This window comes from Triticum aestivum, chromosome 5B (genome assembly GCF_018294505.1).
Source record: "Triticum aestivum cultivar Chinese Spring chromosome 5B, IWGSC CS RefSeq v2.1, whole genome shotgun sequence".
NCBI lineage: Eukaryota > Viridiplantae > Streptophyta > Magnoliopsida > Poales > Poaceae > Triticum > Triticum aestivum.
This window is the reverse complement of record NC_057807.1, coordinates 122,531,035-122,557,760: the sequence shown is the minus strand read 5'-3', so window position 1 is coordinate 122,557,760 and position 26,726 is coordinate 122,531,035. Positions and strand designations below refer to the sequence as shown.

Genomic DNA, 26,726 nt, shown 5'->3' with positions numbered 1-26,726 from the left:
CCTGATTTCGATAAACGAGCGAAAAGTTATACTAAAACGAAAATCGGATCAGAAATCACGATCAGAAAAATCGCGGATTAAATCCGAGAAAAAGAAAAACGACGAACAGATTAACGAACGAACGTTCGTTATCTGGATCTAAACGATGAACGCGTTCGTTAAAACGAATGAACGTTCGCTATTTAACCTAAACCGAGAAAAAATAGATCTAATAATAAAAAAACTAAACTAAAAAAAAAACCGGCGAAAAACCGACGGAAAAACCGAACGGTTTTCGAGAAAATCCGGCAACGCGGAAAACGAGGCACCTCGGGCGGCGGGTCGACGACGGCGACGGGCAGCAGCTGGCGGCGGCGGATCGGGCGGCTAGGGTTAGGGTTCGGGGGCGCGCGGGTGGGCTGGCGGCGGCTGGTGGGCTGGGGCGGCTATTTAAAGGCTGCCCCCGGGCGGAGTCCCGCTCGGGTACGGCCCGAAGTCGGTTCCAGTTTTTTTAAAAAAATAATTATCACGCAGAAAAACAAACGAAAGAAATACTAAACGGACTCCAAAAATCCCAAAATAAATTTTTCCCGGCTTCTAAAATCAAGCCGGTTTAGATGAACATTTATTTGGGCCTAAATGCAATTTTGGAAAACACGCATTTTTCCTAAATTCAAATAAAATAGACAGAAAAATTCAAAATAAAATCTTATTCGATTTTTTCTATTAAATCTTCAATTTTTCTTTATTTTGGGAAAATCATTTTATTCCGTCTCTCATATATATATATATTTGAAATAATTGAAGATAAAATAAATAAAATCAAATGATCCTACTTTCAAAATTTGAGAAAACTCAAATATGAAGATATCGAAATCCCCAACTCTCTCCGTGGGTCCTTGAGTTGCGTAGGATTTCTAGGATCGAAACCAAATGCAATAAAAATATGATATGCAATTTATGATCTATGTATAACATTTCAAATTGGAAATTTGGGATGTTACATATTTAGACATTTTGTCAAGGTTGGGTGGGCTCGGGGCAGGCATGTCATGACCTCTCCTCACCCTTGCAAGAGATGACTTGTGGGGACTCGAGCTGTCAGGAGAGGCTTGACAATGATAAGACTTGTTGGAACCGTCGCTCACACGAGCACAAACAACAAATATAGAAAGTTATTACTTTCTACTAGATGTTTCTGAACACTAATGTAGTGTTAAAAAATGTCTTACATTATGGGACGAAGGGAGTAGATTTTTGTCACTAGAACCACTCTCACAAAAAGAAAGGTAAGACACATAAACCACAACCGAATTATTAGACCTAGTTTGCTTATCTGGTTGGATCACAACACATATGGAATTTGTTTTTCAGAAAATGAGATGAAAATTGGAAACATAACATGTGTGTGCAGACGAAATCAGAAAGCCATGGCCCAAACTTCCATGGTCCACCTCGCCCTCTTGTGGCATATTTAGCACAGGGAAGTGAGAGAAGACATGTACCCCTATGGGGTGTGTTCTTATGTTTTTTTGTGTGTGTTTTATGTGTTTTGTGTTTGAGGCAGTGATGTATGGAACTAAAGTCTCACCATTCTATCTCCATCATGGCGTGGATGTTGGCAATCACTAGTCTAGTTTGTGCAAGTTTAATCGCCCATAGTTCATCAGCAAAGTCATCACGGAGCGTCAAAATCTTGATGTTTCAGTTTTATAAAAATCTTTATTGTCTGAATTTGTTGCAATGAGCATATATCTGATGTAAGTTGGATCACATAGTACAAACCTGCACAAAAGGTGAGATGGCTATCGAGAAAGAGCATTCTGAACTATCAATCTTGCCGGCCACTAATCACCTAAAAACAAATCTTGCAGCTGACCGGCCACCAAGACAAATATTTGATCAATTTTACACTGAAACTCATGTGATACAATATCATGATCACCAGCTAATACTTTTGAATAAAAATCTACTCCCTCCGTTCGGAATTACTCGTCCAAGAAATGAATGTATCTAGATGTATTTTAGTTGTAGATGCATCCATTTTTGTGACAAGTAATTCCGAACGGAGGGAGTAATACCAATTTTATACCATGTAAAATACATATTAGCAGAGAAATTGTTGGTCCAAGTTTGTCCTAAACCAAATACATGTTACATTTTGTTCAAAGTCTCCATATCATTTTTCCCTGAAGGTCAAACAAAATTTTAGCTCAAACAATCAAAATCTTTCACAATAATAGATATATCAAAAATTTACACAAATACTAAAGCAGAATAACAGGCAAATCCGAAGACATGATTTTATACAGTACGCGGGATAATAACTATTTTGCACCATCCACAAAGCATCTGGTTTCAACTCACTGATTTGTTTGTTGTCTTTCCTTTCCTTCGGTTTTAGAGGCAAAAGTAGTATACAAAAAGAAGAAATACATCAAAGCAGGTCCAGAGATACAACAAAGCACATCCCCTATTTTCCAAAAAAGGTCATATGAAATTGCATAGGAACTCTTTCATCCGATCGATGTAGGGTGGCCGGGTAGGGATGATATGCCCCATGTCATGCTCAAAGATGGTGCACCGGCCCTCCTCAAACATGCCAGCAAGTTTAGTGCTTGCCCTGCTTGCGATCTGCCTGTCATGACCTTCACCGCCGCCGAAGAAATGGAGCGAGGGGAGCCTGATTGGCTCTCTGTCAAAATCGCCAACAGGTGCTGGATATCCAGAGCAGAATATCCCAAACCTGAACTTTGGAGATCCGCAAGTCTTCTGCTGCTGCCTGCACAGTAAGGCAGCCATTGCTGCACCCTGGGAGAAACCGAGAATGCCATCAAAGTTGCCGTCCTGAGCAATTATACTTTCAAGGTATGCATATGATTGTTTGAATCCATCTGTTTGTTCCTGATACTGAAGGGGGTCAAACGGTGCATCTGCAATCTTCCAATCTTGCATGGTGTGGCAGCTCATGTTCGGAGAAACTAGCCATGCGAATTTTGTTTTCGCTGTGCCAGATGGAGGTGAGGGTTTGTCGGAGCAGACATCTGGATGTGGTTGGTATACAAATGAAAGCTCATGAGGAGCGTCTATAAAGACAAGCTCCGCGATGTGCTTCAGCTTCTTCGCAAGTGATGATGTTCTTCCCTTAAAGTTTGAAGAGTTCTGACGAAAACCGTGCAAGCAGAGAATCCTCAACTTTTTCAGCTGCTCACTACCTGGTACATCATTTCCACAAGTTGTAATACTAACACTCAGACAAAAATACTAACTCGGAAGCAATACACAAGTACTGACAAAAGCTAATACTATCTCAGACAAAAATGAATTGAAGACTACAAACGAGTTGGTTGAAAAAGAAATAGGCTCTTCAAACTACAAGTGGAAGTTCGTGAGGAGAAAACAGGAGAAAGACATCAACATTTGTTGCAACACTGTCAAAAGCTGCATGTGTGCCATGCTTGATGCATGCGCCAGACAGACCTTCCATTTGACCAATGCTTTTATCTCTTTGCTCCGGAGCAATACACGGGTAACGACCAGTTAAGTTAGTACAGAAGCTTGCTACCACATGGAGTTCATTTTGACCCCATAGGTTTCAAATACTCCCTACAAAATTAGCGAATATACGTCGCGTTACTCTTTCTTGCTGAGCGCCACTACTTTAGTTCTGCCTACATAGTTGCTCTCTACAAAATTAGCAAGTCTACTGTGCATTACTCTTTCTTGGTGAGCAACACTTCTTTAGTTCTGCCTACATAGCATATGGACTTCTAGGTTGGGCATACTTGATAATATCTTAAATAGCCAAACATCACAATGACACAAATGCAAATTGATACAGACCTTACCATTACTCCCGGGAGCTTTAGAGGTTGAAATTTTGTTGCTTATGGATAGCTTTCCAATGTCAGAAGGTTCAGATAGCTCTGGCTCTGCTTGGCAGTCTTGCTTTACAGATATTTCACAGCACTGTCTTCCATTCTTTAGACATAGTTCACATACATACTCCTTAGTAGAATCCTGGAGAAGAAAATGTTTACAAGATTTAGCAGACACATTCTGGCATGATGTCATCAATAATGAAATTAAGGTGATTAGCAACAATTTAGAAAACAATATAAAGCATGTCATCTTAGGTACCTGACATGTGAAGCACACTAAGACCAACATTCTGCACTTGCTGCAACGACACCGAGAGGAATAGTCATCATAGGTAGATCCACATACCAAACAAGTTCCAAGTATGTTATCTTTATTGCTTCCCACAGAGATTCTGTTAAACCATATTGAAACAAGTTAAGTAACTGAGTTACTATGAAATAGTTCGAGGGTTCGAGCACAAAGTTCAGCACTAACCTATGGTCAAATACAAAATTCTTTCCATCAAAATAGCCACCATCTGGATATTGCTCCAAATATCTCTGAATGCCACCGTATAACTAACGCAAGCACAATAATAAATGATCATAAATAATGCAAAGTACGATATCATGGTGAATATGTACTAATGTCTGAAATCTCAAAATTAGCAACCGAAGGTGCAGCTTACTTGAAAAACATTCTCAAAGCCTTCACCTTTGGAGCGGATATAAGCTGAGGCCATCTCACACCGTATACCTCCTGTGCAGTACCTGAAAATACCAATAAGGTAGTTACTTAAATTGCTTGCTAAATGTGTTGCCTAAACTCTAAAGCAATGTATAATTCGAAGACCTGGCCATACATACATCATAATTGATTTACCACGTAGCCTCTCAGTATGCTCATCTATCCACAATGGCAAGTCGCTGTATTGTCTGATCTCAGGATGCAGCGTCTCCACATTTGGTACATGAAACTTGCCGATCCGCGTCTCATACAGATTCCTTGCGTCCAAAACAACCACATCATTCTGCCCCGCAGGCGCCTCAGTATCCGAACCAGTTCCTGCTAAAAGAACAATCCAACTTAGCATCAAGCTCTTGATTAAACATCTGTGTTTCACGGCAAGAGAATGATCTCACTACTAAGCAGAGTGTAGGTCACATTGACAGCCAGATGTATGCAAGCTTTCGGTTTGAGAATCAACCCACCCACACTTTGAAGCACCGAGTGGAACTCAGCCGCTGACAAATGCCTCCCGGCGAATGAGATATCGGGGGTTGTCAATGATGGGTTGGAACAAAGCGTAACCAGCTCCTGCCAATTCCAAGAACAGCAAAAGACACAATGTAATCGATGAGACTTCACAGTGCTACACGAGCTCTTAAATGGTGAAAACATTTGCCTTGTGAGGGAGAAGAGGACCTTGACGAGCCGAACGGAGAGGTACGTGAAGCCGCACTCCCTGGCGACCCTCTTGTCCACAGGGTCCTCGCAGGAGGCCAGCTTGAAGTCGGTCCCGTCGAACAGGCTGTTCGAGCTCATCTCCTCGATGTGCTTCTCCAGCGCCGCCATTCTTCCCCCGAGCTACCAGCACAAAATGTGGCCACAAATTCAAGCACCCACCACAAGCCATGCGGGAACCCGCAAAACACGGCGCCCTTAGCGGGGGGAGAACTAGAAAGAGGTGGACGCTCACCGTGGCATTGACGCCGTCGGGGCCGACGCGGACGCGGCCGACGAGCGCGAGAGCGCGGCAGCGGGACTCGTAGAAGGCCGCGAGCGCGGGGGCGTCGGGGACCTCGGCGTACTTGTAGTACAGGAGCACGCCGTAGCTGCCGTCTCCACCGCCTCCTTCCTCCTGCTTGTGCTCCTCCTGAGTCGATGTCGGCGGCAGCGCCGCCGTCGCGTCCATGGCTACGAGTACGACCACGAGCCGCAAAACCCTAGGCGGCTGGGGCCGGAGGAGGAAGAAGACGGAGAGGCCGGCTTTCGCAGAGCCTGGCCCATATTGATTGAGCGCGCGGCCTCTACACACAAAAAAAAGGCCCACCGAAGAGCCCGGCCCGTTAACTACCTTATCTGCCCACGTTTCATTTCGCTTCGCGTCCCCAGACCAAAACCCCCGCGAGAACCTTCCTCCTCTTCTCACCCGCGACCGTCGCTCATGGAGGCCACCGACGCGTCGTCGCGGCCTCTCTTCCTACTCGCGCCTTCGCCGCCGCTGGTCAGCACGGTGCGCCTCGCCCTTGGCGTGGGGAGGCGCCGGCTCGTGGCCGCGGGGGCCAGGAAGAAGAGGGGGCGGCAGGACGGGGAGGCCGGGGAGGAGAGGGTGGACGCGCACAGCTTCAACCCCAAGGCCGGCGAGGTCACCGGGCCGTTCCCCGAGGCCGTGCTTCTCAGAAAGGTGCGTGTGCTCTTAGTTGTGCTGCGGGCAGTTACACTAATTCTGTAGAGCGTTAGCATTTGTGTGCGTAGAATTTTGACGTTAGCTTATGGATGATGAACTCCCTGAGCATTGACGAATAGCAAATATGTCATGGTTGCTAGTTTGGTGAAGTAGGCAGATTATTCGGTAGACCTTGGACCAAAAAGGCAGGCAGATTATTGGAGGCAATAGATGGTATTTGTTGCAGCTTTCCGTATCTGAATTCTGAATGTGCTATCATTCTGTGCTCATAGTCTTCAGATTGCAGTATTTGTTATTTCTGAGAGCCTGTGTGGCACTGTCTTGTATTATTTTTGTTGAATTAATAGTGAGCATTGGTAGATCCACAAGTGTAGCTTCATGATGATGTTTCTTGGGCTGAATGGGATTCACTCACAATGATTGAATTCTACTGATACAATCTGCAATGTTTCTATTTTGCTAAAATGCTGGTAACTCTCCCTCATGCTTGGCATTTGGTCTGTCAACTTCCATTTGGACGAAAGACCAGAGTGGCCCAGATTTATCTGAAAGCGATAAAAGTAGTCTTTCTGCTGGCATACCAGCTTACAAGTAGGGCCCACGAAAAGAACGGGCTGGAAACCCTGAATTGACCAACTAGGAAATCAGGCCTCAACACCAACCGACATTTAGCCTGCGGCAAACATACCGACAAGTAACAGGAATAGGCTGGAAGTCATTAGACAGGAACTTACTATAAGCCAGCAAACAGACCCATAAACAACTGTTGCTACTCAACGCTGTGTCTAGCATGCGGCTCCCCTCCAACAGCAATTAAAACTTCTCCTTGGCTCCTTCGGTTGCTTGCGGTTATCTTGCAGGAAGCAGCAAACTCAGTTGATGCATGGGAGAAGCATAATATCAATCTCTGAACACCATAAATCGTTGCTATTAGCCAATGGATAGAACTATCATTGCTAAGACTCAAATGACAGACAAATTGTAATAGTTATATTTATTTTCATGTTTGTTTCCTTAAATAGGTATTTTTCAATATTTATTTTATTTCTTGAGAAGAAAGCGAAAAATGTGATCTATAGTTGACTATGCTTTTTTATGCTGATTGTTTTGCAGAAAAAGGTGAAAGAGGATGGTGAAGCTTTGCCAGAATTCGCGGATGCCGAAGAAGGTGATAGGCATTTTGCATTCAATTGGTCCTTTTTGTGGTTGATGACTTGATGTAAATACGCATCTGTCTAATCCGACTACATTTACAGAAAAGCTATACGAGCTTCTTAACATTCAGCTAGAGAGTGGTTTAAATCTGCAAAGAAGTAAGACCTCTTCCCTTTCCTCCTTAATCAAAATAAGTTTAATTGGTTATATATGGCGGCATCATTTGCACGCCTGTTTAGATGTGGTGATCTAAGATCAGGATAATGAACTTTCTCCATCATTTTGCAGTGAGGCACTATGAAGTTGTTTACCTCATTCACGAGGACCGCGTAGAAGAAGTTGAAGATGTTATATCAAAAGTACAAGGTGCATTTCTCAATACTCACGCGTCGTTACTCAGTTGTTCAAAGATGTGCATTTGTCCACATGTTGTTTCTATGTACTTAAATCCTCAATGAGTTAATCTCAGTCATGATGAGTATGACAAACTTCCATGTTATGGCGGCAAGGGTTTGACAGTCCCCTGGAGCCATGGCCTGCTAAAGAATACTCCTGTCTGGCTGATTTGCTAACTTTAATCGCCTAAAACATACTATTTGGGGTATTTCAGTTCTATCGAGGATTTTGCTGCTGTAAGGTATGCTATAAACTATGTTCTTCATTCTATTGTAGACTTTATCAGAGAGAAGAAAGGAAGGATTTGGAGGGTGAACAACTGGGGACTGCGCAGACTTGCTTACAAGATAAAGAAAGCAACACATGCCAACTACATCCTAATGAACTTTGAGATACAAGCACAATCCATAAACGAGTTCAAGACTCTGCTAGATAAGGATGAAAGAATCATTAGACACCTTGTGATGAAACGAGATGAGGCGATTACTGAAGATTGCCCTCCTCCACCAGAGTTCCATGCAATGCGATCTCAACAGTTGGATGACGAGTATATTGATGAGGTATATGGGAGGGTGGACGATGGGGATGATGAGGCTGAACTAGAGTCTTCTGGCAATGTTGATGATGACGTTGAAGATGGCGATGAACCTGAAATCATTCTTGTTGATGAAGTTGATGATGACAATGCCGAAGACCTCAGAAGAAGAAATAGGAAGGTGAAACTGGAGAAGTATACGGCGGAGAAGGTCTTGAGGTAGCATGCGTATCTACTGTATGGTTTAGTTCTTATACAAAGGAACACTTGTACGACGAAGTAATTACATTAGGTGTTTTCCCTGTACCGGTGACCACTATTACGATGGTAGTAATTAGTGAGATAAGCTCATCAGGTCTTCTCCCTAAATCTTGAGCTGTTGTTGTTTTTCCAAATTATATGGTATGATCATTCCCTTGTAGATGCATTTTTTTAGTACACCTTTTTATTTTTTGAAATGCATCAAAAGCCAAAATACCATAGTGGGTTAAAAAGACAAATTTAAGTACTCCCTCCTTCCATCTATATAGGGCCTAATGCGTTTTTCGAGGCTAACTTTGACCAAGTGTTAGAGCAATAATATATGACATGCAAGTTACACAAAGCATACCGTCAAATTCGTACGTGAAAGGAGCTTCCAGTGATATAATTTTCACATTATACATCTCATGTATTATTAATCTTATTAATAGTCAAAGGTGGTCTTGAAGAACGCATTAGGCCCTATATAGACGGAAGGAGGGAGTAATTAGCACAACTCTTTATTGTGAAACTCATGCATCCTTTTATTGACTTAATTTGTAAAACTAACTGCCAAAGTTTGTACAAATCCAGATGCTTGGTTGTTGGAATAGATGCTTTCATTTTAGCAGTACATAAGAAGAGCTGGTCTATAATTTGGTCAAGATGCGCTTTTGTTACTTCTGATGTTCTCCTTGTTTGAGTAGACTAAGTTTTTTCTATGCATTCAGTTTGCTGTTGACCTGTGCGTGACAAAATGCTTAGTGACTGGTGAATTCCTTCAATATTTATATTCTGCATGATAGTTGCTGAATTCCTCTGCAGGTCCTCATGTTTGCTGGACTCTATCAGTTAATTAAACCATGGTAGCATATGCACCGTTTGGTTCATATTGTTACTCCAAAAATTCAGCATATCTTCATCATTTATCCAGACACTCTTAGAAACTTTTTGCTTTCATCTGTACAAGGTACTAACATTTCCAGCTGCATTTAACGGAGTACAGTGCTGGGTATTGACTTGTTAAACTCATGACATGATCTAACCAATATGGTGGCAATCTAGCAATGTGGAAGATGATTGGCTTGGTATGCAAACTTCACGAATGATCATACCTTAATACTGTTCAACAGTTGTTGGTAGGTGTCCTCCATGCTCAATAAAGGCTGAGATGATTGAGTGGATTCGCAAGCAATAACTAGCAATAACTTTGGTCGTAGAGAATTCTTGTTCATGCCCCAACTTGTTTGTCGCTGGTCTCCTGCAAGTTTTTCTATCAAATAGAGACTATTAAAATTTGCAATTTACCATCAGTGAACTTATCTGTGCATGATTCTGACCATTTTCCTTCAAATGTATGTAGTCATAATGCATCTCTCTGAATTTGGCATACCATTTTGTTCTGTCACTACTTTGTACTCCCTCCGTCCCATAATATAAGAACGTTTTTGACACTAGTGTAGTGTCAAAAACGTTCTTATATTATGGGACGGAGGGAGTATGTTGCATTTAGGACTTGTGGCGTGAGTTTCAGACGATCAAGACTTGGAACTGGTTATGGGTAAATTTTCTTCAATTACCTTACCTAAGATTATCAATACTTGCTGTTGATTGCTGGGACCTTGTTGATTCACTAGCTTATGTTGCCATAATTTTCTCCATGCCTCAATGCCAAGCAGTTGGTTCCAAATTTTCTGCTGACCGGAGAATTCTCAATTGGGAATAATAAAATCATTCTGCATTGCTTAGATAATTTAGCGAGTTGCTTCACTTATTTGCTATTTGCCGTATTGTGCGGTGCATTGATGAGCCGAAATCGGTGTAGGACTGTCCTTATACTGGTACTGTTGCTGCGCATTTATCCTGCACTTTGCTTTCAACAGCGTATCTATGATCTGGAAACTTTGATCGCTTCTCGTGGTCCCCTGGATCCATCTGATAATGATCTGGAAACTTTCAATACCTGCTGGTAAGCAATGTCATCTTGTTGATATGTTGGCCTGTTTTGGTGATATAATCTGAAGAACCTTCAAGCAAATTCCGACTTCAGACGCAACGTGTTTGGCATGTACCAACTAATTATGTCCACCAACTTTGTACAGACAACTTATTGGATCTTTTTCCTAGTTCATCATAAGCTGTAGCAATGAGCACAGATTCCCTTTTAATATTATGGCCATAATGTGGAAAGCCCCATGACTTTCTGTCCAATCTCTGATTCCTGCTCTGGTTAGGGGCAATTTATCGTCGCGGGCTGTCAGCCACTACCTAACTACTTTCTCCTGTTCATTCAAGACAACACTTTAGCACAATCTTTTCTGTATCAGAAGAAACTATCCAGGCTATGGCAGAAGAACTATCTCGGATGTCGGAACTGTTTAGCCCCCAAAATCCGTGTGATCTGGAGTAAGGTGGTCTGGTCTGGAATCTGCTTCTGTAGATGATGCTGGCATTTTGGTAGAAACTGGCTGCTGATGGCAGAAGAACCATCAAGGTCACGTTTCAGCAAATCTTTTGATGGCTGGGCAACTATTCAGGCTACATTCCAGCAAGTCCTTCGATTGCAGAACCGTTCAGACCATCGATCAAGCGATCAGTGGAGTGGTTTGTTCCACGGTTTCGTCCCCCCAAAAAAGGGTGATCACTGGTTAATCGCGGTACAGACTGGCTGTAGTGTGAAGTAATGACTTCTTGGGCCTGCTTGTGCAGGTGACGGTGGCATTTTGTCTCTCATTTCTTGTACGTTTCAGGAATAGAGCGTGGCGACGCCTTCCTGTTCCATTGATAAAAGGTAGTACTGAACTGTTCTGGACATCAAAGCGTCTGTAGTCCAACGGTTAGGATAATTGCCTTCCAAGCAATAGACCCGGGTTCGACTCCCGGCAGACGCATTTTTTTCATTTCCTCCTAATTTATTTCCCTTTTTTCTGGAAAAATGACAGTTACCTACATACTCGTTTTGATGACCTAAGCTTGTCTTGTAGCGAAAATAGTAAGCAGCCATGAATGGAAGTCATGCCAATCATTTTCTTCTTTGATTCTTTAGTCACTTTTTTTGGATTTAGTGCTGCTTCATACACTGCTATCATTTTAGACACATTTTTTTATTTTGTTTCTGTTAGGTCTGTATTTGTTGTACGCTTTTTTTCCGTGCAATTGCATTTGTTTGTTTCTTATAAAGGCATCTCCAAGAGAAGGCAATGGTGGTCGCGGCCGTTGCCTTCTCTAAGCTCGCAAATGTCGCCCCCTCACATTCTCGTCACCAACAGGCTTCCCTGCCAAGAAGGTGATGATGGTCATAGAATTGCTCGCTCCGCTCTCGAGCTACCATGAAGACTACCGTACGAGCCATCACCGACATGGTGATGGTCGCGGTTATTGCAGCACCCAGTGGCAAAGATAGGGGTGCCAGCAAGGGCGTGACCCCCCTAACATCCAAGATTTGTTGATAATTTACTTGTAAACAGTGCAAAATTAGTCATTATTTGTGCTAAATGTCTCTCTTTCTATGGTTTGGCCCTCTCCAACCCGATTCACCATCATTCGCCCCCCTTGATCAATTTTTTCTGGCTCGCCACTGGCAGCGCCCATCGTCGAGCCCTTTCTTTTATCTAGGGTTTAGGACAAACGAGTTTTTCAGCTAGACTGGGTGTAGTGCTAACTTTTGATGGTGATGTAATGTATGCACTATGTGCATGTCTAAAGTAGCTCATTTTTGTGATGAATTTGTGTCAATCTGTGAAGACGGCGTTTTGATGATCATGCTTGAGTGTGCATGTCTAATGTACACCCGCCATGAATAGTAAACTAAAAAAACTGATTTTTTTGCTAGGATTTTCGTGGTGAAATGAGTACCGATTTTATTTCTTTTTGTCTAGAGATCACCGCGTGTCATTTCCCATAAAATTTGGCACGCTCTTACCACACTCAAGCATCTTCTGTGCTAAAACAAATCAGGTCTTTTCAGTTTATTTGCTTTTTTAATCTACTATTTATTTGGGAGTAGATTTTCTTTAGGGGTATTTATTTGGGAGTAGATGAGCCTGTGTTCTATTTGTCTGGTAGCTGGGCTCATGGGTTATCGGTCAATTTGGGTCCAACTTTTGTGATGAATTGGCAGCTCTAGATTGCCAAAAAGGGCAAGATGGACAAATGGGGAAGAATTACCATGGTGCCTAGTGGTTATTGCTTCCTCATTTGTTAACTCAGCCACTTTTTGGACAGTTAGGGAGAACAATTGGTTGGAGTACGTAAAACAACCTACTGAACATTATATGCATACATTATTTGTGTCATTTCTTTCACTAAAAGTATATATTTTTTTCCAAACATATATTCATATAAAAAAGGTAATGCACGTTGAAGAATGTGCAAAAACTTTAAGAGTATATATATCTTTAACAGAGGGACTGGTAGTCTACAACTTTACAGAGTATATATTGCTGTAGCAAACTCTCGTTCTCAAATCTGTCCTGCCTCTCTCTATTCTTTTTCTTTTTTTCCGACGCTTGCATTTAATTCTTTTTCCGTCACGGTCACTAGCACGCTGCCCCTTTTGCGCGCACCACGCCGTCGTTGCCGGCGAGCATGAGATACTTGTCCTTCCTGGTGAGCATGGTGCACTCGTACCCGAGCGACGTCGCCATCAGCCGCTGCACGCGGTTGGCCACGTCCGTGCTCGCGGCGCTGCCGTCCCTGACGGGCGCCGTGTCGACCCTGCCGAGGAACTCCACCGTGTAGCACATCCTGGGGTTGGCCAGGTAGTAGAGCGCGTCCATGGACTTCCAGCCGCCCGCCGTGGTGCCATGGAACATGGCCGTCTCGACGGCGAGCGCCACGGGCACGACGCCGTCGCCGCTGAGCTCGGCGAACAGCGGGCTGAAGCGGAGCAGGTACGGCTCGCGGCAGGTGGTGTTGGAAGACCGTTCGTACTCATGTAACTAATGGACCGAGTCCTACGTAGTTAGGCGCATTATCCACTCCTCTCACGACTCGCACGTTGTGCATGCCCTCGTATAGCTCGGCCAGTTACTCTCTGTACATGATATATAACCCCTTCGTGGGCAATGGAATGTATCACGCATTGCTTTTCATAATTCAACTTGGCACCAGAGCCTTCCTTCCTGCGAGCCTACCATGGACACCGGCAACTCCTCTTCTTCCGGCGATCTCACCAGCACCACTGCTCCTCCGCCGCCGCCGGTTCTCCCTTCCTCCGGGCTCCTCACCCCCTTAGCTTCCGCTCCACTCACAACACCTTCCGCCGCCATGACTACGGTGCCTCTTGCGCCAGCACCCACCCTTCCCGTCACGGCTCCTTCATCTTCCTCCGCCGTCCCCTCCATCCACAACCTCAACAACATCGGCAGCCTCATCACCTTCAAGTTGGATGTCCAATCCGGCAGCTACTCCAAGTGGCGCGAACTCTGGCGCTGCATCCTCACCATGTACTCCGTCGCCAGCCACGTCGACCACTACTCCAACCCCGCCCAGCAGACTCCGGCATGGCGTCACACCGACCTGACCCTCCTTCTGCTCCTCTACTCCACCATCACCGACGCCTTGTATGAGGTCGTTCGCGGCGAGGACAACACCGCGTATCGCGTCTGGAGCCAACTCCGCGACTTCTTCCTCGCCAACCAGCCCGCCCAGGCCGTGCATCTCAGCGCCGAATTCCGTGCGCTCACCCAAGGCGATCTGCGGGTCGCGGAATACTGCGGGTGGCTCAAGGCGTTTGCGGACGCCCTGGCGGACGTTGACGAGCCCGTCCAAGACCGAACCCTGACGCTGCAGCTCCTGCGCGGCCTCTCCCGTCGATACCAGGTGATCGCCACCGTCCTTCCGATGCAAACCCCGTTCCCTACCTTCAATCAGGCTCGCTCGCGGCTTCTTCTTGAGGAGATCACTCAGGACGCCCGGGACCGCTCCGACGGTTCCTCCGCCCTCTCCATCGGCCTTGGCGGTGGTGGCTCCTCCTCTGGCGACCGCGGGTCCTCCGGCGACCGCGGCTACTCCAGCACCGACTGCGGCAAGGCCCCCATGGAGCGTGGGAGCAGCAGTGGCTCCGGCGGTGGGCAGTCTGATCGCGGGCGTGGTCGCGGGCGTGGTCGTGGCCGTGGCCGCGGGCGTGGTCACCCTGGCGGGCGTGGGCACAACACAACTCCCGCCGGCGCCGGCCAAACCCCTTGGATGGGGTACTTCGCCCCGTGGGGGGCACCCTTCCCACCGCAGGCGCGCGCGCCGTGGGTTCCTCCCAACGCGGCGGGCGTGCTCGGCCCTCGTCCGACAGCTCCGCAGCAGGCGTACCCTCTGATGTACGCTGGGCCATCCGCGCCTCCACCGCATCAGCCATCATGGGATCCGGCTGCGCTCTACTCCGCCCTCAACCAGATGAACCTCCAACAGCCCGGTCCCAACGACTGGTACCTCGACACCGGGGCCTCCGCACACGTCACCGGTAACGCAGGTATCCTCGCCTCGCTTCGTCCTGTTTCACAGCAGCATCCCCCTATTATCGTTGGCAATGGATCACGTCTCCCTGTTGTTGCCACCGGTTCCACCTCTCTTCCTTCTTCCTCCCGTTCTCTCCAACTTAACAATGTTTTAGTCTCACCAGATGTTGTTCCCAATCTCATCTCCGTTAAACAATTAGCCATTGATAATTATGTCTCCGTTGAGTTTGACCCCATCGGCTTCTCTGTGAAGGACCTGGCAACGCGGACCCCCCTAATGAGGCGCAATAGCTCCGGCCCGCTCTACCGGTGCAGTGGCCCAAATCCTTCGGCGTTCTTCCTCGACACCGGCGAGATTTGGCATCGCCGTTTGGGGCACCCCGGGCGTGGCTCCCTTTCCCGTTTAGCGCACCAATTTCTTCCAGATTGTAATAAACTTCCTTCCCCCTCTCATTCATGTGAGGCATGCCAACTAGGGAAGCACGCACGGTTGCCTTTTTTAGCTTCTAGCACTGTTACAACTTTTCCGTTTCAAATAATTCACTGTGACCTATGGACCTCGCCGGTGGCTAGTTGTTCCGGCTATAAATATTACTTGATCATAATGGATGATTTTTCTCATTATAGATGGACCTTCCCCCTCCGTGCAAAATCTGATGCTGCCGGTGTTCTTCATCGTTTCTTTCAATTCGTGCTCACGCAGTTTCGCGTTTTCGTCCAATGCATGCAGTGCGACAACGGCGGAGAATTTCTCAACTCATCTCTCCGCTCCTCCCTTAGCACTCACAGCACCTCGTTACGCCTATCGTGCCCGCACACCTCACCGCAAAATGGCAAGGCTGAACGTGCCATCCGCTCCACCAACGACATTGTCCGCACTCTCCTTGTCCAAGCTCACATGCCACCAGAATTTTGGGTAGAAGCGCTTCACACCTCCACCTACCTTCTGAACGTTCGTCCCTCGCGCGCCATCCACCATAACACACCCCACTTTATGCTCTACGGCACACATCCACCTTATGACCACTTGCGCACCTTTGGATGTTTATGCTACCCCAACCTCTACGCCACCACGCCACACAAACTCTCCCCCAGATCCACCCCATGCGTTCTTCTTGGTCTCCCGCTCGAGCACAAGGGTTATAGGTGCCTCGATCTTCTTACGCGCAAAGTCATCACGTCCAGGCACGTTATCTTTGACGAGCTCACTTTTCCCTTTGCTCAGAGCCCCACGCATGCAGCCACCGCACCCGCCACAGAAAATCCCGCACCACCCAACCCACCCCCCTCGATCTCGGGATCTCCACACCTACCTCGTCCCCGTCAGAACAATCCTCCCCGGGATCACCTCCCGCCCGCGCGGTTCCCGCAAACCCACGCGCCGTGGGACTCTCCCCACCTAGCTCGCCCGCATCCCCATCACCCGCACCTGCTGTTGGAAATATGCCCTAGAGGCAATAATAAAAGTATTATTATTATATTTCCTTGTTCATGATAATTGTCTTTTATTCATGCTATAACTGTATTATCCGGAAATCGTAATACACGTGTGAATACATAGACCACAATATGTCCCTAGTGAGCCTCTAGTTGACTAGCTCGTTGTGATCAACAGATAGTCATGGTTTCCTGGCTATGGACATTGGATGTCGTTGATAACGGGATCACATCATTAGGAGAATGATGTGATGGACAAGACCCAATCCTAAGACTAGCACAAAGATCGTGTAGTTCGTTTGCTAGAGCTTTGCCAATGTCAAGTATCTCTTCCTTTGACCATGAGATCGTGTAACTCCTGGATACCGTAGGAGTGCTTTGGGTGTATCAAACGTCACAACGTAACTGGGTGACTATAAAGGTGCACTACAGGTATCTCCGAAAGTATCTATTGTTTTATGCGGATCGAGACTGGGATTTGTCACTCCGTGTAAACGGAGAGGTATCTCTGGGCCCACTCGGTAGGACATCATCATATGCGCAATGTGACCAAGGAGTTGATCACGGGATGATGTGTTACGGAACGAGTAAAGTGACTTGCCGGTAACGAGATTGAACAAGGTATCGGTATACCGACGATCGAATCTCGGGCAAGTAAAATACCGCTAGACAAAGGGAATTGAATACGGGATCGATTGAGTCCTTGACATCGTGGTTCATCCGATGAGATCATCGTGGAACATGTGGGAGCCAACATGGGTATCCAGATCCCGCTGTTGGTTATTGACCGGAGAACGTCTCGGTCATGTCTGCATGTCTCCCGAACCCGTAGGGTCTACACACTTAAGGTTCGATGACGCTAGGGTTATAAAGGAAGCTTGTATGTGGTTACCGAATGTTGTTCGGAGTCCCGGATGAGATCCCGGACGTCACGAGGAGTTCCGGAATGGTCCGGAGGTAAAGATTTATATATAGGAAGTCCTGTTTCGGCCATCGGGACAAGTTTCGGGGTCATCGGTATTGTACCGGGACCACCGGAAGGGTCCCGGGGGCCCACCGGGTGGGGCCACCTGCCCCGGGGGGCCACATGGGCTGTAGGGGGTGCGCCTTGGCCTACATGGGCCAAGGGCACCAGCCCCTAGAGGCCCATGCGCCAAGATAAAGGAAAAAGGGAAGAGTCCTAAAGGGGGAAGGCACCTCCGAGGTGCCTTGGGGAGGATGGACTCCTCCCCATCCTTAGCCGCACCCCTTCCTTGGAGGAGGGGGCAAGGCTGCGCCTCCCCCCTCTCCCTTGGCCCTATATATAGTGGGGAAAAGGAGGAGCAATCATACCTAAGGCCTTTGGTTGCCTCCCTCTCCCTCCCGTGACACATCTCCTCTCCCGTAGGTGCTCGGCGAAGCCCTGCAGGATTGCCACGCTCCTCCATCACCACCACGCCGTTGTGCTGCTGTTGGATGGAGTCTTCCTCAACCTCTCCCTCTCTCCTTGCTGGATCAAGGCGTGGGAGACGTCACCGGGCTGTACGTGTGTTGAACGCGGAGGTGCCGTCCGTTCGGCACTTGATCATCGGTGATCTGAATCACGACGAGTACGACTCCATCAACCCCGTTCACTTGAACGCTTCCGCTTAGCGATCTACAAGGGTATGTAGATGCACTCTCCTTTCTACTCGTTGCTGGTCTCTCCATAGATAGATCTTGGTGTTACGTAGGAAAATTTTTGAATTTCTGCTACGTTCCCCAACAGTGGCATCATGAGCTAGGTCTATTGCGTAGATTCTTTGCACGAGTAGAACACAAAGTAGTTGTGGGCGTTGATGTTGTTCAATATGCTTACCGTTACTAGTCCAATCTTGTTTCGACGGTATTGTGGGATGAAGCGGCCCGGACCGACCTTACACGTACTCTTACGTGAGACAGGTTCCACCGATTGACATGCACTTGGTGCATAAGGTGGCTAGCGGGTGCCAGTCTCTCCCACTTTAGTCGGAACGGATTCGATGAAAAGGGTCCTTATGAAGGGTAAATAGCAATTGGCATATCACGTTGTGGTCTTGCGTAGGTAAGAAACGTTCTTGCTAGAAACCCATAGCAGCCACGTAAAACATGCAACAACAATTAGAGGACGTCTAACTTGTTTTTGCAGGGTATGCTATGTGATGTGATATGGCCAAAAGGATGTGATGAATGATATATGTGATGTATGAGATTGATCATGTTCTTGTAATAGGATTCACGACTTGCATGTCGATGAGTATGACAACCGGCAGGAGCCATAGGAGTTGTCTTTATTTTTTGTATGACCTGCGTGTCATTGAAGAACGCCATGTAACTTACTTTACTTTATTGCTAAACGCGTTAGCCATAGAAGTAGAAGTAGTCGTTGGCGTGACAACTTCATGAAGACACGATGATGGAGATCATGATGATGGAGATCATGGTGTCATGCCGGTGACAAGATGATCATGGAGCCCCGAAGATGAAGATCAAAGGAGCTATATGATATTGGCCATATCATGTCACTATTTGATTGCATGTGATGTTTATCATGTTTATGCATCTTGTTTACTTAGGACGACGGTAGTAAATAAGATGATCCCTTACAAAATTTCAAGAAGTGTTCTCCCCTAACTGTGCACCGTTGCTACAGTTCGTCGCTTCTAAGCACCACGTGATGATCGGGTGTGATGGATTCTTACGTTCACATACAACGGGTGTAAGACAGTTTTACACAGCGAAAACACTTAGGGTTAACTTGACGAGCCTAGCATGTGCAGACATGGCCTCGGAACACGGAGACCGAAAGGTCGAGCATGAGTCGTATAGTAGATACGATCAACATGAAGATGTTCACCGACGTTAACTAGTCCGTCTCACGTGATGATCGGACACGGCCTAGTTGACTCGGATCATGTGATCACTTAGATGACCAGAGGGATGTCTATCTGAGTGGGAGTTCATAAGATGAACTTAATTATCCTGAACATAGTCAAAAGACCTTTTGCAAATTATGTCGTAGCTCGCGCTATAGTTCTACTGTTTAGATATGTTCCTAGAGAAAATATAGTTGAAAGTTGATAGTAGCGATTATGCGATCAGTAGAAAGCTTATGTCCTTAATGCACCGCTCAGTGTGCTGAACCCCAAACGTCGTTTGTGGATGTTGCGAACATCGGACATACACGTTTTGATAACTACGTGATAGTTCAGTTAAATGGTTTAAGTAGAGGCACCAAAGACGTTTTCGAAACGTCGCGGAACATATGAGATGTTTCGAGGGCTGAAATTGGGATTTCAGGCTCGTGCCCACGTCAAGAGGTATAAGACCTCCGACGATTTTCTTAGCCTGCAAACTAAGGGAGAAAAGCTCAATTGTTGAGCTTGTGCTCAGATTGTCTGAGTACAACAATCACTTGAATCGAGTGGGAGTTGATCTTCCAGATGAAGATAGTGATGTTTCTCCAAAGTCATTACCACCAAGCTGCTAGAGCTTCGTGATGAACTATAACATATCAGGGATAGATATGATGATCCTTGAGGTATTCGCGATGTTTGACACCGCGAAAGTAGAAATCAAGAAGGAGCATCAATTGTTGATGGTTGGTGAAACCACTAGTTTCAAGAAGGGCAAGGGAACAAAGGGATACTTCATGAAACGGCAAATCAGCTGCTGCACCAATGAAGAAACCCGAGGTTGAACCCAAACCCGAGACTAAGTGCTTCTGTAATAAGGGGAACAACCACTGGAGCAGGATTACCCTAGATACTTGGTAGATGAGAAGGCTGGCAAGGTCGATAGAAGTATATTGGATATACATTATGTTAATGTGTACTTTACTAGTACTCCTAGTAGCACCAGGGTATTAGATACCGGTTCGGTTGCTAAGTGTTAGTAACTCGAAATAAAAGCTACGGAATAAACGGAGACTAGCTAAAGGTGAGCTGACGATATGTGTTGGAAGTGTTTCCAAGGTTGATATGATCAAGCATCGCACGCTCCCTCTACCATCGAGATTTGGTGTTTGCGTTGAGCATAGACATGATTGGATTATGTCTATCGCAATACGGTTATTCATTTAAGGAGAATAATGGTTACTCTGTTTATTTGAATAATACCTTCAATGGTCTTACACCTAAAATGAATGGTTTATTGAATCTCGATCGTAGTGATACACATGTTCATGCCAAAAGGTATAAGATAGTAATGATAGTACCACTTACTTGTGGCACTGCCATGTAAGTCATAATGGTATAAAACGCATGAAGAAGCTCCATGTTGATGGATCTTTGGACTCACTCGTTTTTGAAAAGTTTGAGACATGCGAACCATGTCTATTGGTATATATGCATGAAGAAACTCCATGCAAATGGACCGTTTGAACTCACTTGATTTTGAATCACTTGAGATATGCAAATCATACCACATAGGCAAGATGACTGAAAAGCCTCGGTTTCAGTAAAATGGAACAAGATAGAAACTTGTTGGAAGTAACACATTTTGATGTGTGCAATCCAATAAGTGCTGAGGCATGTAGTGAATATCGTTATGTTCTTACTTCACAGATGATTCGAGTAGATGTTGAGAATATTTACTTGATGAAACACAAGTCTGAATTATTGAATGGTTCAAGTAATTTCAGAGTGAAGTAGAAGATCATTGTGACAAGAGGATAAAATGTCTATGATATGATCATAGAGATGAATATCTGAGTTACGAGTTTTGGCACACAATTAAGACATTGTGGAAATTGTTTCGCAATTAATACCGCCTGGAACACCATAGTGTGATGGTGTGTCCGAACATCATAGTTGCACCCTATTGGATATGGTGCGTACCATGATGTCTCTTATCGAATTACCACTATCGTTCATGGGTTAGGCATTAGAGACAACCACATTCACTTTAAATAGGGCACCACGTAATTCCGATGAGATGACACCGTATGAATTATGGTTTAGAGAAACCTAAGTTGTCGTTTCTTAAAGGTTTGGGGCTGCGACGCTTATGTGAAAAAGTTTCAGGATTAAGCTCGAACCCAAAGCGGATAAAATGCATCTTCATAGGACACCCAAAACAGTTGGGTATACCTCCTAATTCAGATCCGAAAGCAATATGGATTGTTTCTTGAATCGGGTCCTTTCTCGAGGAAAGGTTTCTCTCGAAAGAGTTGAGTGGGAGGATGGTGGAGACTTGATGAGGTTATTGAACCGTCTCTTCAACTAGTGTGTGGCAGGGCACAGGAAGTTGTTCCTGTGGCACCTACACCAATTGAAGTGGAAGCTTATGATATTGATCATGAAACTTCGGATCAAGTCACTACCAAACCTCGTAGGACGACAAGGACACGTACTACTTCGGAGTGGTAAGGTGATCCTGTCTTGAAGGTCATGTTGCTAGACAACAATGAACCTACGAGCTATGGAGAAGCGATGGTGGGCCCGAATTCCGACAAATGGTTAGAAGCCATGAAATCCGAGATAGTATCCATATATCAGAACAAAGCATGGACTTTGATGGACTTGCCCGATGATCGGCAATCCATTGAGATAAATGGATCTTTTAAGAAGAAGACGGACGTGGATGGTAATGTCACCATCTATGAAGCTCGACTTGTGGCGAAGTGTTTTCCGACAAGTTCAAGGAGTTGACTACGATGAGATTTTCTCATCCGTAGCGATGCTTAAAGTCCGTCGGAATCATGTTAGCATTAGCTGCATTTATGAAATCTGGCAGATGGATGTCAAAACGAGTTTCCTTACCAGTTTTCGTAAGGAAAGGTTGTATGTAATACAATCAGAAAGTTTTGTCGATCCTAAGGATGCTAAAAGGTATGCTAGCTCCAGCGATCCTTCTAAGGACTGGAGTAAGCATCTCGGAGTTGGAATGTACGCTTTGATAGATGATCAAAGATTTTGGGTTTGTACAAAGTTTATGAGAAACTTGTATTTCCAAAGAAGTGAGTGGGAGCACTATAGAATTTCTGATGAGTATATGTTGTTGACATATTGATGATCAGAGATGATGTAGAATTTCTGGAAAGCATATAGGGTTATTTTGAAAGTGTTTTTCAATGGAAAACCTGGATTAAGCTACTTGAACATTGAGCATCAAGATCTATAAGGATAGATCAAAATGCTTAATAATACTTTCAAATGAGCACATACCTTGACATGATCTTGAAGGTGTTCAAGATGGACCAGTCAAAGAAGGAGTTCTTGCCTGAGTTGTAAGGTACGAAGTTAAGACTTAAAGCTCGACCACGGCAGAATAGAGAGAAAGGACGAAGGTCGTCCCCTATGCTTAAGACGTAGGCTCTTCAGTATGCTATGCTGTGTACCGCACCTGAAGTGTGCCTTGCCATGAGTCAGTCAAGGGGTACAAGAGTGATCCAAGAATGGCTCACAGGACAGCGGTCAAAGTTATCCTTAGTAACTAGTGGACTAAGGAATTTTCTCGATTATGGAGGTGGTAAAAGAGTTCGTCGTAAAGGTTACGACGATGCAAGCTTGACACCTATCCGGATAGCTCTGAGTAGAGAGACCGGATACATATAATGGAGCAATAATTTAGAATAGCTCCAAGTAGAACAGTTGTTTGGAATAGCTCCAAATAGAGCGTGGTAGCTGCATCTAGGAGATGACATAGAGATTTGTAAAGCACACACGGATCTGAAAGGTTCAGACCCGTTGACTAAAACCTCTCTCACAAGCAACATGATCAAACATAAAACTCATTGAGTGTTAATCACATAGTGATGTGAACTAGACTACTGACTCTAGTAAACTCTTGGGTATTAGTCACATGGCGATGTGACCTGTGAGTGTTAATCACATGGCGATGTGAACTAGATTATTGACTCTAGTGCAAGTGGGAGACTGTTGGAAATATGCCCTAGAGGCAATAATAAAAGTATTATTATTATATTTCCTTGTTCATGATAATTGTCTTTTATTCATGCTATAACTGTATTATCCGGAAATCGTAATACACGTGTGAATACATAGACCACAATATGTCCCTAGTGAGCCTCTAGTTGACTAGCTCGTTGTGATCAACAGATAGTCATGGTTTCCTGGCTATGGACATTGGATGTCGTTGATAACGGGATCACATCATTAGGAGAATGATGTGATGGACAAGACCCAATCCTAAGACTAGCACAAAGATCGTGTAGTTCATTTGCTAGAGCTTTGCCAATGTCAAGTATCTCTTCCTTTGACCATGAGATCGTGTAACTCCTGGATACCGTAGGAGTGCTTTGGGTGTATCAAACGTCACAACGTAACTGGGTGACTATAAAGGTGCACTACAGGTATCTCCGAAAGTATCTATTGTTTTATGCGGATCGAGACTGGGATTTGTCACTCCGTGTAAACGGAGAGGTATCTCTGGGCCCACTCGGTAGGACATCATCATATGCGCAATGTGACCAAGGAGTTGATCACGGGATGATGTGTTACGGAACGAGTAAAGTGACTTGCCGGTAACGAGATTGAACAAGGTATCGGTATACCGACGATCGAATCTCGGGCAAGTAAAATACCGCTAGACAAAGGGAATTGAATACGGGATCGATTGAGTCCTTGACATCGTGGTTCATCCGATGAGATCATCGTGGAACATGTGGGAGCCAACATGGGTATCCAGATCCCGCTGTTGGTTATTGACCGGAGAACGTCTCGGTCATGTCTGCATGTCTCCCGAACCCGTAGGGTCTACACACTTAAGGTTCGATGACGCTAGGGTTATAAAGGAAGCTTGTATGTGGTTACCGAATGTTGTTCGGAGTCCCGGATGAGATCCCGGACGTCACGAGGAGTTCCGGAATGGTCCGGAGGTAAAGATTTATATATAGGAAGTCCTGTTTCGGCCATCGGGACAAGTTTCGGGGTCATCGGTATTGTACCGGGACCACCGGAAGGGTCCCGGGGGCCCACCGGGTGGGGCCACCTGCCCCGGGGGGCCACATGGGCTGTAGGGGGTGCGCCTTGGCCTACATGGGCCAAGGGCACCAGCCCCTAGAGGCCCATGCGCCAAGATAAAGGAAAAAGGGAAGAGTCCTAAAGGGGGAAGGCACCTCCGAGGTGCCTTGGGGAGGATGGACTCCTCCCCATCCTTAGCCGCACCCCTTCCTTGGAGGAGGGGGCAAGGCTGCGCCTCCCCCTCTCCCTTGGCCCTATATATAGTGGGGAAAAGGAGGAGCAATCATACCTAAGGCCTTTGGTTGCCTCCCTCTCCCTCCCGTGACACATCTCCTCTCCCGTAGGTGCTCGGTGAAGCCCTGCAGGATTGCCACGCTCCTCCATCACCACCACGCCGTTGTGCTGCTGTTGGATGGAGTCTTCCTCAACCTCTCCCTCTCTCCTTGCTGGATCAAGGCGTGGGAGACGTCACCGGGCTGTACGTGTGTTGAACGCGGAGGTGCTGTCCGTTCGGCACTTGATCATCGGTGATCTGAATCACGACGAGTACGACTCCATCAACCCCGTTCACTTGAACGCTTCCGCTTAGCGATCTACAAGGGTATGTAGATGCACTCCCCTTTCTACTCGTTGCTGGTCTCTCCATAGATAGATCTTGGTGTTACGTAGGAAAAATTTTGAATTTCTGCTACGTTCCCCAACACCTGCCCCTTCTGCACCGGATCCCGTGCCCACCCCATGCAACCAATCAGCGCGCACCTCGCCATGCACGAGCGCCTCGTCCCCGCCTTCCGTCGTGCCTACGTCCCCACCTCCTCGTTCGCTCCCACCACGCGCGGTCCCAATCGCTCCACCCAAAAACCAGCACCCCATGCGAACCCGTGCCAAGGCCGGATTTCTCCAACCTAAAAGCCTATTCACCCTCTCTATAACTTCCGATCAGATCTCCCCTATTCCTTCCTCCTACAAACAAGCCCTCAAAGATCCTAATTGGTACAACGCTATGTTAGAGGAATGTACTGCTTTGTTACAGAACGAAACTTGGTCGTTGGTGTCTCCCCCTGCAGGTGTCAATTTGGTGACGGGGAAGTGGATCTTTCGGCACAAGATGAACCCCGATGGCTCCCTTGCGCGGTACAAGGCTCGTTGGGTCCTGCGTGGCTTCACACAACAGCACGTCATCGACTTCGAGGAGACCTTCAGCCCCATCGTCAAGCCGGCGACGATCCGCGTCGTCCTCAGCCTCGCCGTCTCGTCCGACTGGCCGATACACCAGTTGGACGTGAAGAACGCGTTCCTCCACGGCCACCTCGACACCGTCGTCTACAGTCAGCAGCCGTCCGGCTTCGTCGATGCTTCCCGTCCCTCGCATGTGTGCAAATTGCACCGCTCGCTCTATGGGCTTAAACAGGCTCCGCGGGCATGGTTCCAGCGCTTCACCACATACCTCACTCGCCTCGGGTTCGCCGCTTGCAAGAGCGACACCTCGTTGTTCATCCTGCATCGTGACGGCGCCACCGCGTACCTCCTCTTGTACGTCGATGATATTATACTTACCGCCAGCTCCACCTCCATGCTTCGCCGCATCATCTCGCAGCTCCAGCATGAGTTTTCCATGACCGATCTTGGTGAGCTCCATCACTTTTTGGGGATCAATGTTCAGCGTACCCCACATGGTCTCTTTCTTTCACAACAGCAGTATGCTCTGGAGATCCTTGAGCGCGCCCACATGAGCACCTGCAAGCCTGTCGCCACTCCTATAGACACCCGTGCCAAACTCTCTGCCACAAACGGGGCGCCCGTGTCCGATCCATCCCTCTACCGCAGTCTCGCCGGTGCTCTCCAGTACCTCACTCTCACTCGGCCGGACATTGCCTACGCCGTCCAGCAGGTCTGTTTGTTCATGCATGACCCGCGGGAGCCGCACTACACCACCCTCAAGCGGATCCTCCGCTATGTCCGGGGTACACCGCAGCTCGGCCTTCATCTACGGCGCTCCTCCGACCACCGGCTGATCGCGTATTCCGACGCTGATTGGGCCGGTTGCCCCGACACGCGCAAGTCCACGTCGGGTTACTGCATCTACATCGGCGACAACCTTGTGACATGGTCGTCGAAGCGGCAGCAAACCGTCTCGCGCTCGAGCGCAGAGGCGGAATACAGGGCCGTGGCCAACGCCGTGGCCGAGGCGTGTTGGCTGTGGCAACTTCTTCATGAGCTCCGGCGCCCGCCGGACAGGGCGACGATCGTCTACTGCGACAATGTGAGCGCGATGTACCTCTCCACCAACCCTGTCCAACATCAGCGGACCAAGCACATCGAGATCGACCTACGCTTCG

The 26,726-nt window shown here is 46.7% G+C and overlaps 3 protein-coding genes and 1 non-coding gene across 5 annotated transcripts; 3 read left to right on the top strand and 1 right to left on the bottom strand.

Annotated features, from left to right (window-relative positions):
- Positions 1 to 2,208: 2,208 nt before the first annotated feature.
- LOC123110745 (rhodanese-like domain-containing protein 6) lies at positions 2,209 to 5,832 on the bottom strand. Of its 2 annotated transcripts, none has more exons than XM_044531338.1 (9): positions 5,540 to 5,832; positions 5,266 to 5,427; positions 5,052 to 5,157; positions 4,707 to 4,908; positions 4,529 to 4,610; positions 4,336 to 4,418; positions 4,120 to 4,252; positions 3,828 to 3,999; positions 2,209 to 3,194 (listed from the first exon to the last, which is right to left on the bottom strand). In XM_044531338.1, exons 1-9 carry the CDS (start codon positions 5,753 to 5,755, stop codon positions 2,470 to 2,472), a joined length of 1,881 nt encoding a protein of 626 aa, XP_044387273.1. In that variant the 5' UTR covers positions 5,756 to 5,832; the 3' UTR covers positions 2,209 to 2,469. The 2 variants fall into 2 exon arrangements, with proteins under 2 accessions (XP_044387273.1, XP_044387274.1); XM_044531339.1 differs by having other exon boundaries at positions 4,707 to 4,905.
- Positions 5,833 to 5,938: 106 nt separating this feature from the next.
- Positions 5,939 to 8,763, top strand: LOC123110746 (uncharacterized). The gene is made up of 5 exons (XM_044531340.1): positions 5,939 to 6,247; positions 7,364 to 7,418; positions 7,507 to 7,563; positions 7,694 to 7,771; positions 8,078 to 8,763. Exons 1-5 carry the CDS (start codon positions 6,008 to 6,010, stop codon positions 8,557 to 8,559), a joined length of 912 nt encoding a protein of 303 aa, XP_044387275.1. The 5' UTR covers positions 5,939 to 6,007; the 3' UTR covers positions 8,560 to 8,763.
- A 2,632-nt stretch (positions 8,764 to 11,395) lies between these two features.
- On the top strand, positions 11,396 to 11,467 carry TRNAG-UCC (transfer RNA glycine (anticodon UCC)). Its single transcript has one exon. It is a non-coding gene; the product is annotated as a tRNA-Gly (tRNA).
- A 2,206-nt stretch (positions 11,468 to 13,673) lies between these two features.
- On the top strand, positions 13,674 to 15,573 carry LOC123110744 (uncharacterized). The gene is made up of 2 exons (XM_044531337.1): positions 13,674 to 15,042; positions 15,282 to 15,573. Exons 1-2 carry the CDS (start codon positions 13,713 to 13,715, stop codon positions 15,317 to 15,319), a joined length of 1,368 nt encoding a protein of 455 aa, XP_044387272.1. The 5' UTR covers positions 13,674 to 13,712; the 3' UTR covers positions 15,320 to 15,573.
- Positions 15,574 to 26,726: the final 11,153 nt, after the last annotated feature.